Below are 18,701 nucleotides of genomic sequence, written 5' to 3' on the forward strand. Positions count from 1 at the left end.
CTAGAGAACAAGTCTTACAAAGAGCAGCTACAGGAACTGGGGTTTTTAAGCCTGGAGAAAAGGAGGCTCGGGGGGACCTTATCACTCTCTACAACTACCTGAAAGGAGGCTGTAGGCAGGTGGGCGTCAGTCTCTTCTACCAAATAAGTGATAGGACAAGAAGAAACAGCCTCAAGTTGCACCAGAGCAGGTTTAGATTGGATATTAGGCAACATTTACTCGCTGAAAGGGTTGTCAAGCTTTGGAACAGGCTGCCCAGCGAGGGGGTGGAGTCACCATCCCTGGAGGTATTTACAAGATGTGTGTATAGATGTGGCACTTAGACACGTGGTTTAGCGGTGGACTTGGTAGTGCTAGGTTAATGGCTGGACTCTATGCTCTTAAAAGTCTGTTCTAGCCTAAACCTCTACCTTATTAGCAGTTGTAGGAAAATTACTTTGGGGGAGGAAATTAGAGAAAACTGAGACCTAATAGAAACACAGTAGTACAGAAAGCTTTTTAGGGTAAAATACAGCTATCGCTTTCGGGATGGTTGGAATCTGCCTTACCACGGCTCCCTGAGCAAGGCACCCTGCCACCTCGGCACCTGCTGACAGGAGTAAGGGAGGGGGGAGCGGAGCGGGGACCCCGCGGCCGGGCTCTGCTGTGCTCCCCGCAGGGGGAACTTGGCGGCACCACACAGCTGATAAGCTGCATAGCGGTTGTCAAAGGAAGAATATATGAGATGTCCACTGCTCAGCCAACAATTGTGGCAAAATTACTTTCCTCAGATGAAATAATCTCATTGTAATACCAACACACACCTCCACCCCAAAGTTACCACCTCCAAGGTACTACTGCATCTCACTGGATATGTGATACCAATCAGTAACAAGAAACAGGAACAGCTAAAAAAAATTAAAAAGAAGAAGGAAAAAATGGCTAGCAGCAGAGGCTACTCTGCCAGCCTAAGGAATCTTGTGAGGAGAGACAATGATGTTGCAGTTTGTGGCAGTGGTTCTTGAAGTACAATGCTTTTTACTGGGATTTTGATGAAAAGCAACATGAAACAAACAACTTCACTCCAATGTGTTAACAACAGCTCTGCGAACAGCACTGGTACTACCTTCTCCTGTAGTTTTGATTAACCACTGCATAAAAGACACTTTCCTTCTCTTGTGCCCAAGGCTGCATTCCGAGTGTCTTTTTCTCTGCTCTTTGTGCATACCCATGACATCATTAATTTTTGACATAATTTGTGGTCTTACACTAACCACAGACACTACTGCTGACTTTGAGGCTGAATCTCAGTTATTTCTTATTTTAAGTATAAGCAACAATCTAATTAGGTACACACATACCTCAGGAATGAAGGGAATTACAAGCTTATGATTAATTATCTCACATTACAAAACACAGCAACAGCAGTTTCTTTTTAATTTTGTTTTACATCTTCCTCTGATTTAATCAGGTTTGTTAAGATGATATGGTGTGTTACATGTTACCTAATTCATGGAATAAAGACGCTGGCCTTTCTGAGTAACCTTCTGGCACTAGCAGCACTTCTTGGACATTGCCTAGGGAATCATTACTTTTTCAAAAAAAAAAAAAAAAAAGATTGTATGATGCATTAAAGAATCTGCCAACCTGGAAGGTGATGTTTTAAAATCAATTAAGCAACCAATGTGCACCAATCCTAACAACCAACATCAACATGTCAAAGAATAAAACGATTTATTCTAGAAAAAAATGGCACTAACAGAATGAATTACCTGAACACATTTTAAATGCATCACCTCAAGAAGGAAATGAAAAAAAAAAAAAAAAAAAAGGTGTTACATGGGAAAATAGCATATGTTTACTTTGATTCACCTTATTACCTTTAGTAGTAACACAGTTTTGCAAAATTCTGTTCTGCAGCATGCTACTTCTCTTCACCTATGCAAGATCTTACTCACCCCTTATGCACAGACGTGGGATGCAAACAGGAAACTTGTCAGGTCTGATCTGCAAAAAGGATGGGTATCCCCAGGCAAGTATGATTCAGTAAATTACATGGAGTCTGGCAATTCTGAAAGTCAGGCACATCATCTTTAGCTTTTTCTACTCCCACATGCTAGGAGAGGTACACACCCTAGTTGCTAGAATATCAGAAATATCTGAACATTTTAGTTATACAATCTTTATGAAACTCTAAAGATAAAATTACCAATAGTTCTAGACCACTTTTTAAAGCACACATTATCTTGATATTTCCCTGTACATATCAATACCCTTTTTAAATGTTTTATATTTAGAAAAGGCGGTCTCACAATAAAACACATTTGAGCAACAGATGACACAGGTTGCCAAATTAGGCAGCCAAATGAAAAGAATAATTAAGTGTGATGCTTCTGCAATGATATGCTCAGATGACATTTTATTTGTATGCATTCAGTACATATTTTATTTGTAGTGTAGCATGGGGGGTGGTATTAATATTTCAAAGGGAAGGAGCAACAGATGCAGACAGTGCAAAAAGCCAGTGCTAAGCTGCAGGAAGACACGAGGACATTCCCCACAATTCTGACAGTTAACAGCATTAGTAGCCCTCAGAAAAGTCATCTAGGTGGCTACAAGTATACTACATCAGTTACCATTTTTCATGTTGAAATCAGCTGTTCCCTAAGAACAGGCATGTACAGAACAGTAGAAAAAACAGTAGTCATGTGTAACTTCCGATATCAGTAACTTGCCTTTTACCAAATGAAGGCTAGCTACGCTACATGCCATGAGCGGTTCAACTTTTTATATGGTTAAACTGCAACATATCCCATGCTGCTTGTAGAATGAAAGAGGTTGAGGAACAGAATTTCCAATATACAGCAGGTTGACCTTCTAAATGCAGCACTGTTAACTAAACACTACAGTCAAATGAGTACATAAACCTTGTAGTTTTCAGGCAAAAATTTGGAAACAATTCATTCTGCTGGATCTATAAAACCCACTACAACAGATTCTGTGAATGACTAGCACCAAGTGTTTCATATATCCAAAATACAAGCCAGCTTTTCAAAACTTGTTTCAAAATAGCCATCCAGCAGTAAAGTAACTACTGCTAAAAGTAATTTGTCAATACTACATAAGATGGAGATCATCTAGGAGAAAAGAACGCAATACAGAAACATGCAGGACTGATCTTTTTCCTGTGGTTTTAAAACAAATTAGCTGTCAGTGATTTGCAGAATAACAACAAATACTGATTAATTAAAAATATTCAAGTATGTGAACATGATTGCTGGGAAACTAATGCCAATAATTTACTGGCTAGTTGGCCTCTTAGAGGATGCCAGCATTGGACAGTTCTTGAAATGAAGAAGAAATGCTGTAGGTCTTGTATTAATTCATCATTCCATTCATTGCAAGCCAGTGACAAATGACTGTGCCAATGTTACAGAATAACGTTCATTAATAATCAGCACTTCCAGCTGAGAAACACAAGCTTAACCTTTTTGAGCCTTTTAGTGCATATTGTATGCGTTAAGACATGGCAAATCAGAACAAGCCCTACAGACACTGGCTGTGGTTAATTAATTTTTTTTTTTAAACCAAGAATGGAAAATTGCACTCTCTGAGATTTAAGGTACCAATGAGTTTAGAGAAAGACTGAAGAAACAATTCCTCACCGCAGGATTTCCAAGACCCACTGCTATACAGTTTAGAACCAAAACCCAAAAGCTATAACCAGGACATTTTGAAGAAAATATATCTTTCATGTGAGGAGAGAGAGTGTAGGACTTACTGTAAAGACTAGATACTTTGGTCCTTAAATCAAAAAGAGACAGAAGAACTCCTGTAAGTTCTGTCTGGGTACCAATGCTGACTGTTCAGATATAATATCCAACATGAATTCCAACATAAATTTATTTTTATTCGTGAACCTTTGATCACAGTACAGAAGTCATAGTGTTTCATTCTTTTTCTTTTTTTAAGGAATAATAAAAATTGTCAACATCTACCTTCTCTTTCTCACACTCAAGGTGAAAGAGTTTTTGATCAGATCTCCCTTGTAACGTTCAATGTAAGCTTCTGGGCTGTACAAACAGGAGCATACCCAATGGAAGTGGTTATTCCCCTTCACTCAGCCTTCATTAAACCACATCTAGAGCACCATGTGCAATCCTGGCGCCCCTCAGGACAAGAAATACGTTGATAAACTTTAACAGCTCGAAGGGAGGGCAGTCAGGACTGGAGCTTAAAGCCCCATGAGGAGAGGTTGCAGAACCAGGGCTCCTTCAGTCCTGAGACCAGACACCTCCAGGGGCACCCCACAGTAGCCCTCCAACACCTTAAGGGCAAGTTACACAAAAGACAGAGCCCGGCTCTTTACAGATGTGTATACTGAGAGACAATGGCCACAAACTGAAGTCAGAAAGATATAAGAGGGGAAAGTTAAAAAAAACCAAACAAACAAACAAAAAAAAACCCACAAAAAAACCCACCCCACCAAACAATCACTGTGAGGCTAACTGGAAGAGGTTGTAGACCTCCATTCTCAGAGACTTTCAAAACACAACAGGAACACCCTGAGCAGTCACATTTAAATTCAGTACTGCATTGAGAGGGAGACTGGAGAAGAGACCTCCCGAGCTGCCTTCCAGCCTGAGATGCTCTAAAGAGGGAAACACAGAGACAGACCAGAGCCCATCCTGTAATCACCCCAGAAACCTTGCAGGTGAGCCGCCAACCTCAACTGCTTCAAATGAATGTGTGAGAAACCCAAACTGAATAACTATGGAACTACTTGTCCCACAGGAGAACATTATTCTTTCTTCTCAGAACAGATGCTAGTTTCAGTGACTTGGCAATCTCATCCTTTTTGGTTTGTGTGTGTGTGTGTTTGTGGGATTTTTAACTGCTACATTCTTATTTCAGTGTATTCCAACAACGACTAACATGCATTAATTATGCAGGCAGGATACTCTGGTAATGAGACTTTCTTGTTCTTTCCAGTTTGCAATATTGTGTAGTGTTGGAACAATTATACTACTTTTCCATTTCAAAGGCAACAGGAATTCTCCCAAACACAGTTACAGTAAATACGGGAAGGAAATAACCTGATAGCCACCTTCTGCAGTTCTAGCAGTTCCAGCTGCTTCATCCTCCAGGGTACACTAATGACCATTTGGGTCCTTCTGCCATTTCCTTACTATTGCCAACATAGCTCACAGCTGAGCAGCCAAGCTGTAGGGAGCAAGGCTTGTGTACTGCCTGCCTCTTTTCTGCATTTTAATCTGGACCTCTCAACAGCAAGGGATCAACAGAAGTGATTAGGCCACCCCCCACTTCCAGACCCTCAAAATGGCAGAGTGGGGTTGTCAAACACCCCTCAGTATGTCTGCACGCTATGATAAAAATGTAGATCTCAGGAGAGGCTTACTGAGGCTGCCAAAAGTTGACAGTGGCTTCTTTCACATACGGTTACTGTTTCTTAAAGCAATTTTTGCTTAAAATCACAGTGGTACAATAAACCGCAAGGATCTTTTTAACGATACATAAAAAGAGTATGCTTACTTCTGCTTTCAGCAAATTAACAAGGAATGTATTTGTAGAGGTCTTCAAGCAACTGTCGTGCTGTATTGCAGATGACGATGAAAAGCTGTGAGAAACAGGTTTTGATGTTTATGTACACTAATGGGCATGATGATTGAGCTTGTTGACTCAGTTCAATAAGAACAAATGTCTGACAGGTTAAACACTACAGAAGGGTATTTTAAGACACATATCAATAAACTTGTATATATTCACGGTATTTCTTATTTGCCTCAGAGTATACACATAGACAGTGTGTTTCAAGATCAAACAAATCAAAAGATTAGAACTTGGGGAGGAAAGTTGTATTGGGTCGAGGAAGTGTATAACAGGGTCAATTTTCTCAGACTTCTTTCACGAGAAAAGCATCACTTGCAGACCAGTGATGGAAAATAAACGTCACTGACCACTAATCCTTCTAAACATTACAGGGGCCATCGTTAAGAGCAACCAGCCACTAAACAAGGAGATTAAGTCAATTATTGGATTTATTTTGAAAGGAGGCGGGGGTACACTTAAGGCTTGTGTGGTACAGAATAAATACAGCTTGTGTGGCTGACTAAGTTTTCCTCCCCCATTGTTTTCTGTGCTGCATCTTTGGGAATATAAAAGTTGTTTCATCTGACATTAGTGAAACAGTGAAGCTCTGAGCTAAGCTGTACGACCTGCCATGCTAACAAGCACAGCAGTAGGCTCAGGTAAGGAAGACCTCCAAACTACACCCCATGGAAATGACAGGCCCCTCCCAAGGAACAAGAAGGGAAATGCATTTTTCAAGTAATATGGACACATACATTGTTGCCCAACAAAGACAAAAGGTCCTGATCCATATGGTGAGAAAGGCATGAAAGCTTAGGAAAAGAAAGATGTGTCACATTAGGCAAGAAGGAGAAGCTCATTTATCATGGAAGTAAATCACAGAGTTTCCCTAATCAGCAATTGTATTGAAAAATCGTCAATAAAATATCTTTAAAACCATAGGAGGGGTTTTTGTTCAGTTCTTTTAGAAGAGACCTGATCCGACTTCAGAAGAAAAGAACTAACAAGGTCAGAGAAAATGGGACATCAAAGTCTATATAACAAGAAACATAGTGAAAAGCCTGAATTATGAGATTAAGATCTTTTCAATTTAAACATATTTTCACAAACACACCAACAGACACGGTAATGCATTGGGGTGGGGGTGTGCTCAATTATACATTGCAATGATGAAAGAAAGTGCTGAACTTGATTATCTTTACCAGAAGCTTTGTTTCTAAGAAAACAGCAATGACATTTTATCCAAAGTGGGTTTTCAAAAGAAAAAGCTGGTTACAGACTTCCTTTCAATTTAGATAAAATAATCTAGGGAAGTGGTATTTATTATTTACATAGCACTATATTGCAGATACACATGTGTAGCGTTTAGCTAACAAATAAGCGAGATAGTTCATACTTCATAGATCTTTGTTCTCTAAATTAAACAGTTATTTGACATGTTAAATGTCTAAAGAAGAAAGAAGGAAAAGAAAGAGTGAAAAACTTAATACAGCTTCTCTGGTTGGTGGCACACTTACCACAACAGAATTTCTTTGACCGACAGCACTACAACCTGAACAAAACAATTTTATAATCTAGCATTTAGAAAAGGTATAAATATTTCTCTACGATTTGTTACCCAGAAGCATAAAATTATTGCCAACAAAGAAAATGCTGATGTTATCAATGACTCGTGCAAAAATGTAGAAAGTAATTATAATTACATGCTTGCAACTGAAAGCACGCTCCTTCTAAAAGATGCTCTGCAATACACGTGCCAGAAAGTCTGGTCTCTGACAAAGTTTCAAAAGGTTAAAACATACAGGTTCTTTTAGGCTGTTATCTTGTTGAGGTGGATATAAGTATGTATCTGTGTAAAAAAATGTAGCATTATTAAGGAATGCAATAGGACAGAACTTAAAAATATTAAGCACTGAGTGAAGGACTAATGCATTTAGGAACTACATTACAGCTATGAATACTGTTTAACAATACTCTCATAGAAGTAGGCCAACAAAATGACAACATGAGCTAATATTTATTTATGGCAGTAAATTTTTTCTACATAAATCAGGATTTGTGGAGACAAATTTCCCTCGCTTGCCTTGGGTTTATGAATTAATTTATTCTCAGTGACCAGGAAACTGTTATTCTGAAAGATGTCGTAAAAAGCCACAAATATAACAAGGGAAGAAAACCAAAACACAAACAGTTGCAGCTACTATGAAAACGTTTTGCATGTTCCAGACATTTTCTAATATATAAGCATGTATTAAAATGAAATTCAGAGTAAGTGTCACTGTACTTGCTTGCTAGAGATTAACAGGTTATTTCCTAGACAAGTAAACATGCTGTAATCAGCATCACGTTTTACAGTTGGAGATTTGTCAGTTTGGAGAAAGGCTTATTTCAGCTTACAAGGTGGGGAGTACACTGGCTATCCAGTATGTTTCGCTGATCATTCCTTTCTGAGCCTTTCCAGTCTCAATCTGCTTTTTAAAAAAGCTAAAGGCTAAACATATCATTGCAACCTGGAATATACAACTAGCAAAAGTAATTCAATGTTCCTCAAATTACCCAGGAGCCGATTTATCTAATAGCATGTCTTTTACCAAAAAGCCATCAGTGTACAGTTTATTGAATAGTATTAGTGTGACTAGGGAAAAGACAGCACTTGTTTAGCACCTCTCTACCCACATAGAGTTTGCATATCCTTCAACACAGTGAGAATCCAGAACACACACCCTTATCTGTTAAGGAAATAATTTTCAGCCTCCCGTGCAACTCCTGAATAAGGGGCATAACTGACCCTCACTCTAATGCCACTTAAAATACTTTGGGTTTAAGTTACGGTTCTGTCAAGCAACATTAACAAATTAGTGGCTTGGAAACAGTAGACAGGGTATGTAATGTCTGCAGTCCCATGCTTTATAATATTTTGCCAAAAAGGGAGTGATTAGTACATCACTCACAAACACACACACTCACTTCTTTAAGTTTTACTTCACTTCCAAACGAGCTTCCAAACTGAAGGCTACACGAATGAGCTCAGAGAACTGCTACGCTGCACTCTCTAAGGATTCAAACTGTAAAAGTATAGCATACTAAAACTCTTCATTAATGGGGAAGGCAGATTTACATAATTCTCATTCCTTTCTCTTCAGAACTGGACAATTGATAGGAAACTCAGAGCTGTTAATTTCTACAGCTAATCTTAATGGTTGATTTTATGCCTTGCAAATGTTATTCTAAAGTGTTAGAGTAAACAGAATACTAGACTGTTGTTGATTTAAGTGATTATACATACTTTCTCCCATCCAAAGGATTATTTACTAAAGCAACAAACTGAAAATGAATTAAAGAGCACTCCTTTTTATTCATGGCATGGTTCACCCATGGAATTCATTGCTACAGGATATTATCAAAGCTAACACTGCAGCTCAGCATTACAGATATAAAAGGAATTACGATACAGAACAGCAACCTTAATGTGACATTCAGGTTTTCCAGCTGCCTACTGGAGACAGGAAATGGACAGGTGAGACTTTCAGGAGAAGAGGAGAAGTGCATTAATTCAACCACATCCTGAACGTAATGCATCAAAGGATATGCTCCTAACAAACGCACCAAAATAAAGTTAATATATAATTCAACCTGTGCACTTCTTTTTTTAATATTCAAAATCTTAAGCTGTTTTATCTCACAAAATAACCCCTAGCATACCAGTTTCTCTCAGTACAAGTCAGAGGACTCCGTCACTTGTATTCCTGCCAGCAACACCTGCACTTTTTCTGAAAACTGATCTGCATGCTGCCAGCTTCTGATCTGCTTAGCTTCAGAGATCTGTCAAGATGACAGCATGAAGACTTGTGATCACCACAAAAGTAATATTACAGAAAATTTTTACCCTAGGAAACAAACCTGGATTGATTTAGTTACTAGCATTGATCAATCTGCTGCAGCACAGAAAAAAAAACAACCCAACCAACCCCAAAAAACTTGCTATACAGCCTTTTACTAGCTTAACAAGTCATACTTACAGTATCTTTAGAACTGCCTAAAGATATTACAAAGTTTTGTACAATCTACTTGACTACACAGGTTTTTTCACTAATCCGCAATTGCTAACATCCGTCTTCACGACGAAAAGCAAACAGCCTGTTTAAGCTTAGAGTGCTGCCATCCAAAAGGAAAAAGTAGTTACTGGTGTTCAAGTGAAGGTTATCCTCAAAATAACATGCTTCAGCTTCGCAAGGGCTATCATTTCAACATCAAAAGGGAAAAAGAGATCTAGAAAAGAAAAGCCGAAGTGCAAACATCCAGCAGCTTCACATGCATGTGAACAAGATTTTACTGTTACAATTTTACTGTTATGAAAGAGTTCATCATCACTAGTCCCTCTCACATACAATCCATGTCATAATACTGCCTTCCAAGAGTCCTTTTACCCATGATTTCATAATATTCCCTTCCAAGAGCCCTTTTAGACATGACAGCCATTCTGAAGTTGGTCTGCTTTTGCCAGCATTTGCAACTCACTACTCCAACAGACATGCCGGTAAAGCTGCACCGTAAAATCTAGTTCTTCAGTGGTTAAAACTGTTGCACTCTGTCCCTCCACCCTTTTGTCTAACAGTTTTTGTTTCCCACATTTTGGGACTTTTGGCAAACTCCTTGAGATGAAAGAGCACTGTGGCTACACATGTATGGGTACAATAATGGTACCATTCTCTTCCTTGACCTCCCTCAGAAACATCCTCAGAAAAAAATGAATCATCTGATCCCAAAATATCTACAGTTCTGTCATCTCATGCTATGATTTTGACTGCTGTAATTAGAAAAAAAACCAAACAAACAAACACAAAGAAACCCAAACAAACAAACAAAAAACCCCCCAAACAACACACACACACACAACCAAACAGGAGGATACGGCTCAGTGTTTTACTAGGAGACAGGGAGGAATTTCATGCATGACACGATTTGCAACTGATACCTGTGAGCTCCAGCACTACAAATAAAGGATTCAAATGCTTTCCAGTTCCTACAGTTATCAGGCAAGTTGTCCACTTTCTCCAAGTATCTCTCTCCAGTCAGCTGCCTCCCACGGATTTCTGTTCCCAAGTTCAATACTGTCTGTGGAACAAGTTACCTACCAGGCAAGCCCTAAGCCTTACAAATTTATAGGTTTTGGTTTTATCTCATCTTAACCATTAAGTGGATTCAGACCACTTAACAGAACAGTTAGGATAAGTAACTAGAGGTGGTAAGAACATAAGGAGAGACGTTTTATTCCCCCTTTTTTTGGCATGAATCTTTAAATAGTGTTTCCCAGCCTGCGTGCTAGGGGGAAGCAAAGGCAGTCAGCCTGATATGGCTATTACAGCCGAGCACACGGTGCTTGCAGGCGACTGCTGCCTCCCTGCTCTCCCCGAAACACTTTTCTCTGGATCTTAATTGATCTAAGATGGAAGCCACAGAGACTGAAATTACATTTACTTTCTGTGAACAAGAAAATCTAACCCTGTGCCTACAAGCCTGGAAAACGCTGCTCCTGCAAGGCTGTATCTATTTCTCATTCTTGACATCTTTCACCTGCTCCCACTGAACTAGGCAAAACTTCCTTTAATCAAAGAAGGCAGATAAATTTCTAAACATTTGAAGAGGGGAAGAAAACCTAACAGCCATTTTAGGATCTCTTGTGCAAAGTGACATCCAAGTTAATTAATTTTTTTTTTCAGCACGCTACCCATTAAGGGGTTCCTAGACTTCTTGTTGCTGTGACTGACATTTCAAGAGTGTTCTGGGCTAACAACAGTTTTAAAATGTAACAGGAAGCCTATGTGAACCTCTCTCATGCTGTTCCATATAATTATTTTTTCCGTACATAATAATAAATACTCCCCAATGCCACCATAATAACAAAAAAACCCCACAACAGTTTGATCGTTCTTTCATTCTTTTCAGTAGCTGTGCAATTTCCAAGCATAATAAACAGCACTTTCACTATGCAAAGCTTATCTAAACTTCAAAAATATGTCAGAGTTTTTTAATATCCACATATCCACACATCTATACTGCCACATGAAAAGTCACTAAGCAAATTACCCTCTAGTCTGAAAGCTCCTGCATCGCTGCTTGCTTTGTCATCACCCTGACATCACCTGCACAGACTGGCACACAAAAATCATTCAGTTGCCTCAAAACTGCAACACAGTGTCATATTGTACCATCATTTTTACGGATTTTAAGCAGCCACCTCCAATAAAATCAAGGATAAGCACCCCCAAAAAAAATGAATCCAAGCATGACATGGTTCGCTGCCTCCACAGACTTGTCTTAATATTACAGAATTGTCCAACTTCTATCTATAGAAAATGTGAATAGTACTAATTCAAAGCATCAAAACATACAGGGAGGAACTGGATTCTGAAATACTCTTTAAAACACATAATTTTAACAGCATGTTATTACCTGCTAAAGTAACAATGCAGATACTTCCCCTCCAAAGTTTTCATCCGTATTTGTTAATTTGGGGATAAAAGTCAAAGAGCACCCAAGCATGCTGGAATCTACCTTTTCCTTCCAAGGCAGGACAAGGACGTCTGTCCCGCTGAGGCACTTCCAACAATTCAATATACACATTTTTGAGAATATTGTGCATGCTTTAAAAAAATTCTTTGCAAAACATCATTTATACCCTAAAGAGATGACCATTCTGATGAATCACGGCCACTGAAAGGAGAAATAAAAGCAATTCCCACTATTTAGCAGGAGTTCAAAGATCTGGCTTGAAGAAACAAGTGAAAACTTCCAACTAATATCCGAATTCTGTCACCTACAAAAACTCTGAAGTATTTTTTTACCTACCACCACTTACCAAACACTGATACCTGTGCTCCCCCCCCCCTCAGCAAAACCCCAACTTTCTAGAAACTCCTACAATTCTTACTTTGTCTGGGTCAAATTTCAAGAGTTCAGAAAGCAAGTGTAACTTCTCGGAAGCACTTGGGCCAGGCAGCTAGCTCACCAAAGCAGATTTGCTGATAACATGCAATCCAACAGCATTAGTCAAAAACCAGAGAAAGCTGTCCTCTCTAAGCATTTTTCTTCCCAGCACCACATTTGAAAATAGTATTTTGCTTGAAAAAAAACTAATGAATTGTGTGGCAAGTAAAACAATTGGAAGCAGAATAATTAAAAATTGTTATCAAATGATGTGAAGTGCAACTTTGTGGTTCAAGCCTTTATAAACCAAAGAAAGCAATTAGCAAAGAGTTGTTCTGATGCCTTACTTCAGAGAGACAAATAACATTTTGCATGTTTCAAGTTCATTTGAATAACAAAAACCCGACAGGTTCATGCCAAGGCTCAAGCTTTAAAACACAAAAAGCCCACTTCCCACCATCAGTGCCAAAAGCTTCCTCCATTTTATTTCTTTTTTCAGCATTGTACTACTACGATACAGGAAAATATCACATTGCAGTAATCGCACTAAAAAAAAACAAGCAACAGATCCAACTCTGTCTTATTACAGACCACAGTACTTTATTTGCAAGGAAGTTTCACATTACTGTGAGTTATCATTTAAGCACTAGGTTCACATCAGACTGAACATAAGATTTTATCATGAAAATAACATGATGGTGGACCGACTTTGAAGGCGTAAACCTAAAATCAGCTTTTCAATCTCCAAAAAAGTCTTTCATTTTATACATATTAAATTTCCCATCTTCAGCAGCCACTCGGGACACGTCATTCTTGAGCTTTAAATGGATTCATCTAGGCTTACCTGCACAAGATTACACTCTTCAGAGCTACAAATCTCATCCTAAAAAAAATCTTATACAGAATTGTGTTTTCTCACTTATTACTAATCAATGCTTGGAAAGTATTTCATACCAGCAAAGATAACCAGCACCAGAATTTAATTTTACTTACTTCTAAAATAAAGTATTTAAAGTATTAAGGATTTGAAGCATTAACCATTTTCCAAGTATTTAAGGAATGATCTTTCAGCTTTGCAGTTGTGTTATTTTTAACGAGTATGCCACAGCTGCCATTGCCCTCCACACACCTCATCAGGGCTCTCCAACCTTGTTACGTTCTACTCTTAGAAACAGAAGAGCACATTATACCACGGTAAGAAACAACAGTAATCTAGCATTTTAAAATCATACATGCGCGGATTCTGAACCAAAAGAACAACTCTGTATTTACACTCTTTTGGCACTCTCAGGCACACTCACTGCCCAGCCACGGGTAGGAGACACAAGGCATCACTGCGCAGTGAGTCCTCAGGGCAGCTTTTCAGCTGTGGATGTAACCTCACCGTAAGTCATACAAAACCCCATCACTGATACATGAACTATACAACACCTTTTTCCAGAAGCCCACAGAACAATTCCTTGATGCTTTGGAAAGGAGGAGAGCATTGGTTGGGGACAACTCAGGTGCAAGATGCAAGAGAAGTGGAGAAGTGAAGCAGGCTGAACTAGGTTTCACCCTGATAAGCACTCTGCTAACAGGTTGTAAAGGGGAAAAGATTTGCAGGCACGGTAAATTAAGGTATGAGAAAAGCTGTTTGTCCATTTACTGATTCCTCTCTTATCCTCTCTCAGATCCAACTGAACAAGATCACTGGGTCCAAAACCAAAAGCTCTGCAGCGGGATTTGTTTCATACTCAGGATGACAAGTCCCTCCTTCAGGTTTTACATTTCAATTAATCTATAGATGAATAAGATTTACAAGCATAAACAATTCATGACAACATCAGTTCTCATCTGTCGAGGTATAACTGCAATGCGAAAGTATCCCTGCATTACTAAATACTGGGAATCGGGACAGCAAAACAATTTTATCTGAACTTGTTTTGATACAGAAAGAGTTTGGCAAGAACCAGAATAAGCACCTGACAGAACAATACCTCACTATTTTAATACCGCAGCTAGGTATTACGTTATTAGAGTAACATAAGAAAATTCCACCTGAACACAATTTATTTTTTCCAGTCTTTCCTTCTTCCCACGTGTCTTTCCAGCAAATTCACCCTCATCCATAACCCACTTTCCCCCAGCTTAAAGAAAATACAGATGGGGCCCCAGAGGTTTTAAACAGGGGGTGCCCTATGCCCAACCCTGGCGCCGAGAAAGCCGCCTGATACCACCACCCCCGGGGCTGGCGGGCAGCCCCCCGCGCGCCCAGGCAGCGCACCCGGTCCCGCAGGGCGGGCCCCAAAGCGGACGGGGCCCCGCGCCCACGGGCCTGCGGAGCGGCGCCCTCCCCGGGCCCAGCGGTGGCCACCAAGCGCAGGGCTGGGCACCTGCGGGGAGCCCGCGGGCTTCGGCAAGGGCGGGAGGGGCGCGCAGGTGCTGGTGACAGCCTGCAAAGCCGCCGCCATCTCGCCCTCGGTACAACCCCGCCGACGGCACCCGCCGCGTCGCCTCAAGCGAGACGACGGCGGAAAATCGTTTTCACTCCCGACCCGTGAAGGCAGGGGAGGCTGCACGCCGCCGGGCGCCAGGGCGCGACCCGGGTCCCGCACGCCTCTGGCGGGGCCGAGGACGGGGGCCGCGTCCTCGCTCCCGGAGGAGCGGCGGGGGGCAGCGGGGGGCAGCGGAGGGCACCTGGGGCGACAGCGCGGGGCACCTCCCGGGCGGCGCGGAGGGAGGGTGCTGAAGGGGAGCGGCGCTGGCCGCGGGGCTCGCCAAGGGCAAAGCCCCAGGAAGGCTGCGTGTGCCGCGGGGGGCGGACAGCGCTGACCCGGGGGTCCGGCGAGGCCGCACGGAGGGCTGCACCCCCGGGACGGCAGGCGGCCCCCGCGCCGCCCAGCGCGGCCGGTCGGGGGCTGGCGGCGGCCGGGACCGGCTGGGGGCCCCGCGGCGCCCGCGCGAGGCTGGGCCCGCACCGCTCCGCCGGCCGCGGGGGATGCGCGGCGCCGGGCTGGCCGCCGAGGGGGTCCGTCCGCGCCCTGCGGGGGGACACACCACCCCCGGCACCCGCCTTCCCTCCTCCCGCCCCGGCAGGCACCAGCCCCGGCCGCGGCCGCCCGACCCGCCCTCCGGCACCGCGGCTTTCGAGAGCCGCCCGTCGTCCTCCCGTCCTAGCGGGTAATCGCAGCTTGTTCCGAGTTTTATGTTTAAAATCGCGCCGAGGGGATGGATTAATACCAACATATTCACCCGTGGCTGGACACGGCAGTTCTCCATCCAAAAATGATTCGTTTCCTGGATGGCCGCCTGCTAAGTAACGCGCTTTATTAAACGGAAATTTCTTTCTCTCAAAATACTGAAAATCTCCCTCCTGAAAACCTCCGCAAATCAGAGATCGCTCCTTCCGAAAGACGCTTGCTCCTCGCTTTTACGGAGCACCCCCGAAACCCTAACACGGCAGATGAACCGGAACGCCTGGAGGGCGAGCACCGAGTCATGTCCCCCGTCCGTCCTCGTGTCGTCCGTCCGTTCCCCCCCCCCCCCCGCCCGCCTTCCCCGGGGTTGCGGGGCGCCGCGAGACCCCGCCGCAGTGTTTGCGGGCGAAGGGCCCCGCAGCCCCGCGCGCCGGTCCAGCAGCGCCCGCCACACGTGCGGCCCCGGCCCCCGGGCGCGCAGCCACGCAAAAACTAGTAACAACGTTAACAGCAGCAACAACAAATATGTAAGAGATCAGGGGTGCGCTACGGAGTCTGAAGTTTCCTGGGGAAATAGCGGAATGTGGGAGCAGCCGCGAGGAAAGACTGCCGAGCGCCCCGCAAGCCGCCGGCCCGGCGGGCTGCGAGGACCGGTCCCGCGGCCCCGGGACGCCCACCCGCCCGGCGACCCACCGACGGACGGAGGGACGTACCGGCAGTCAGGCACACGGGCAGGAGCAGCCGGAAGGTGAGCCCGCACACCACCTCGGTGGCCATCGCGGCGGGGCGGGGGTCGCGGCCGGCCGCCCGGAGAGCCGTCCCTCTCTGCGCGCCACCGCCGCTCCTAGGTCCGCCGGTGCGCGGAGCCGCCGCGGCGGCGGAGCATCGCTCGTCCCCTCCCCGCCTCGCCTCAGCCGCGCCGCCTCACGCTTCCCGCCGCATCCCGGCGGCAGCCCATGCAAGCAGCGCCGCGTCCACCTCCGGCCCGGGGCACGCACACGCCCCCCCCACCTCGGGGCTCCCCCCACCGCCCTCCTTCCTCCGCCGGCAGCGCGGAGCGGCACCCCCCGCCCGCCGCCCTCGACGGCGCGGGCCCAGCCGGCGGCACCACACCGAGCGCCCCGCGCCCCGCGAGGAAACTTCCCCGCGCCCCGCCCCGACGGGGCCGGACCGCCGCCAGGGGGCCGGGCGCGCCGCCCGCCCCTGCCCCTTGCTCCTGCCCCTGCCCCTCCCCCCGGCTCCTGTCCCCCGACCCTGCCCCCGGCTCCTGCCCCCCGACCTGCTCCCCGACCCTGCCCCGGCTCCTGTCCCCCGACCGTGCCGCTGCCCCCGGCTCCTGCCCCCCGACCCTGCTCCCTGCCCCCGGCTCCTGCCCCCCGACCCTGCTGCCTACCCATGCAACCAGCCCTCTTTCCCCTGCTCCTGCCCCCCGCCCCTACCCCTGCCTCCGGCTCCTGCCTGCCGCTCCTGACCCCTGACCCCTGCTCCTGCCCCTGTCCCCTGCGCCCTGCCCCCGGCCCTGCCCCCATTCCTGCCCCCCGCCCCTACCCCCTGCCCCGCCGCTCGGAGCGGCCGCTGCCCGCGCCCCTCTGCTCGCGCAGCCCGGCCTGCCACCGCGCTGCCACCCCCAGCTGGCTCCTCTTCGGCACTTGAGACTTTACAGTTTCTCCTTAACGCTTCTTTTTGTGTTGGTTTTTCAGAGGTTTTTTCCTGGAATATTTTTTTACTTGATTTTTCTAATTTTATTTTTCGTTTAGATTTTTGCTGTTTAGTTTTTTTCTTGAGTGGGGGGGGAACAATTTTCTCTAATTGTTCATTTCTCACCCCAGGTTTCAGCAGCACATTTAGGGCCACAAGAAAATTGGCGCCTGGAAAAAAACAGATCTTCGGTCGCTGGAATGCATTTGACTTTTCTGGAAAGCTTTTTACCCTTTAAAACACAGTGCTGGTTAGAAAGTGCTGTGGGTTTAAAGGGGCAGTTTCAAAGCTCAGCTGGTGCATCCCTGGGTGTCTGCTGAATACACCTAATCATTGGGGTTGAAATAGTGACACTGTGAAATAGAAAGTTGTTAATGTTGTTATTCATACAAGCAAATGTCCATTTAAACTTCGGCAATATATTGCAGTCCCTCCCACTTAAATGAGGCACATTTGGACAGAAAATCCACGCCGTGGGGGCAGTGCTGGAGATAACTCTTCAACCTCGTGAAAGATCTGGAGAAAGTGGGAGCAGTGACCCTGGGGTCCTTAACATCCATTCTCAGTGTTTCCTCCTGGTGAAGGACCTCATCCAGTCTTACTTCAAACCTACTAAGACTTAGAGTTGCTCTTGAAGTCCTGGCCTGTTAATTTTTATAATTGCTGAAGCATCCTGTGCTTTGATGTGCTTTTAAAAAAAATAAATTAGTAATAATTTGTATCCTTGTTGCAGAGAAATATGCTTGTAAACATGAGTGGGACTCACAGGAAAATACAAAGGGTATTTTAAAGAAAAAAAAGAAAAACTTTGTGTTCTGGAGGTTCAAATGATGTGTGTTAAGCCATGCGGACAACTGTTTTTTGGTTTTTGAATAATGGCAGTTATTCAGATATTCAAATATTATATAACAGGCTGACTCTGATACTAGTATATTGGGAAAGTAAAGAACGCCAGGCTTACAAATATGAAAATGCTCAGGGAAGCTAAGAAAAATCAACTACAGATGCTAATTCAATGTGCCTAACGGGTTCATTTACAGGACCCGTATCACAAAGAGCCCAAGCCTCCTCTGAGGAGGTATGGCCGTTTCACACTCGGACAGGAGTGTGTACATGGAGTTTAAACACAACATCTGTCTGCGCTAACAGAGGTTTGTAACGAAGCCCTGTCCCAGTGATGCCTTAACTTGGTGGTAGTGGTGCACATCCTGGGGACATGGCTCCCTCCCTTCCCACAGGCGGCCCGGCCCTGCTCACCTGGATATACCAAGCCTGTGTATTTGATTCTCAGTTTTCTGGCATAGGTGT

At 44.3% G+C, this 18,701-nt stretch overlaps 1 protein-coding gene and 1 long non-coding RNA gene across 16 annotated transcripts in view; one reads left to right on the forward strand and one right to left on the reverse strand.

Annotated features, from left to right (window-relative positions):
• The window catches only part of PIEZO2 (piezo type mechanosensitive ion channel component 2), a 314,952-nt gene extending 298,267 nt beyond the window's left edge, over positions 1-16,685 (reverse strand). For all 15 annotated transcript variants that reach the window (XM_055799791.1, XM_055799795.1, XM_055799802.1 and 12 more), the window contains exon 1: positions 16,409-16,685. In XM_055799791.1, the coding sequence (XP_055655766.1) occupies positions 16,409-16,472 (64 nt within the window). In that variant the 5' untranslated portion in view covers positions 16,473-16,685. The remainder of the gene's footprint in view (positions 1-16,408) is intronic.
• Positions 15,990-18,114, forward strand: LOC129784084 (uncharacterized). The gene is made up of 2 exons (XR_008746486.1): positions 15,990-16,443; positions 17,525-18,114. It is a non-coding gene; the product is annotated as an uncharacterized LOC129784084 (long non-coding RNA).
• The last annotated feature ends 587 nt before the right edge of the window (positions 18,115-18,701 follow it).

The sequence above is a fragment of the Falco peregrinus genome, chromosome 3 (assembly GCF_023634155.1).
Source record: "Falco peregrinus isolate bFalPer1 chromosome 3, bFalPer1.pri, whole genome shotgun sequence".
Classification (NCBI taxonomy): Eukaryota; Metazoa; Chordata; class Aves; order Falconiformes; family Falconidae; genus Falco; species Falco peregrinus.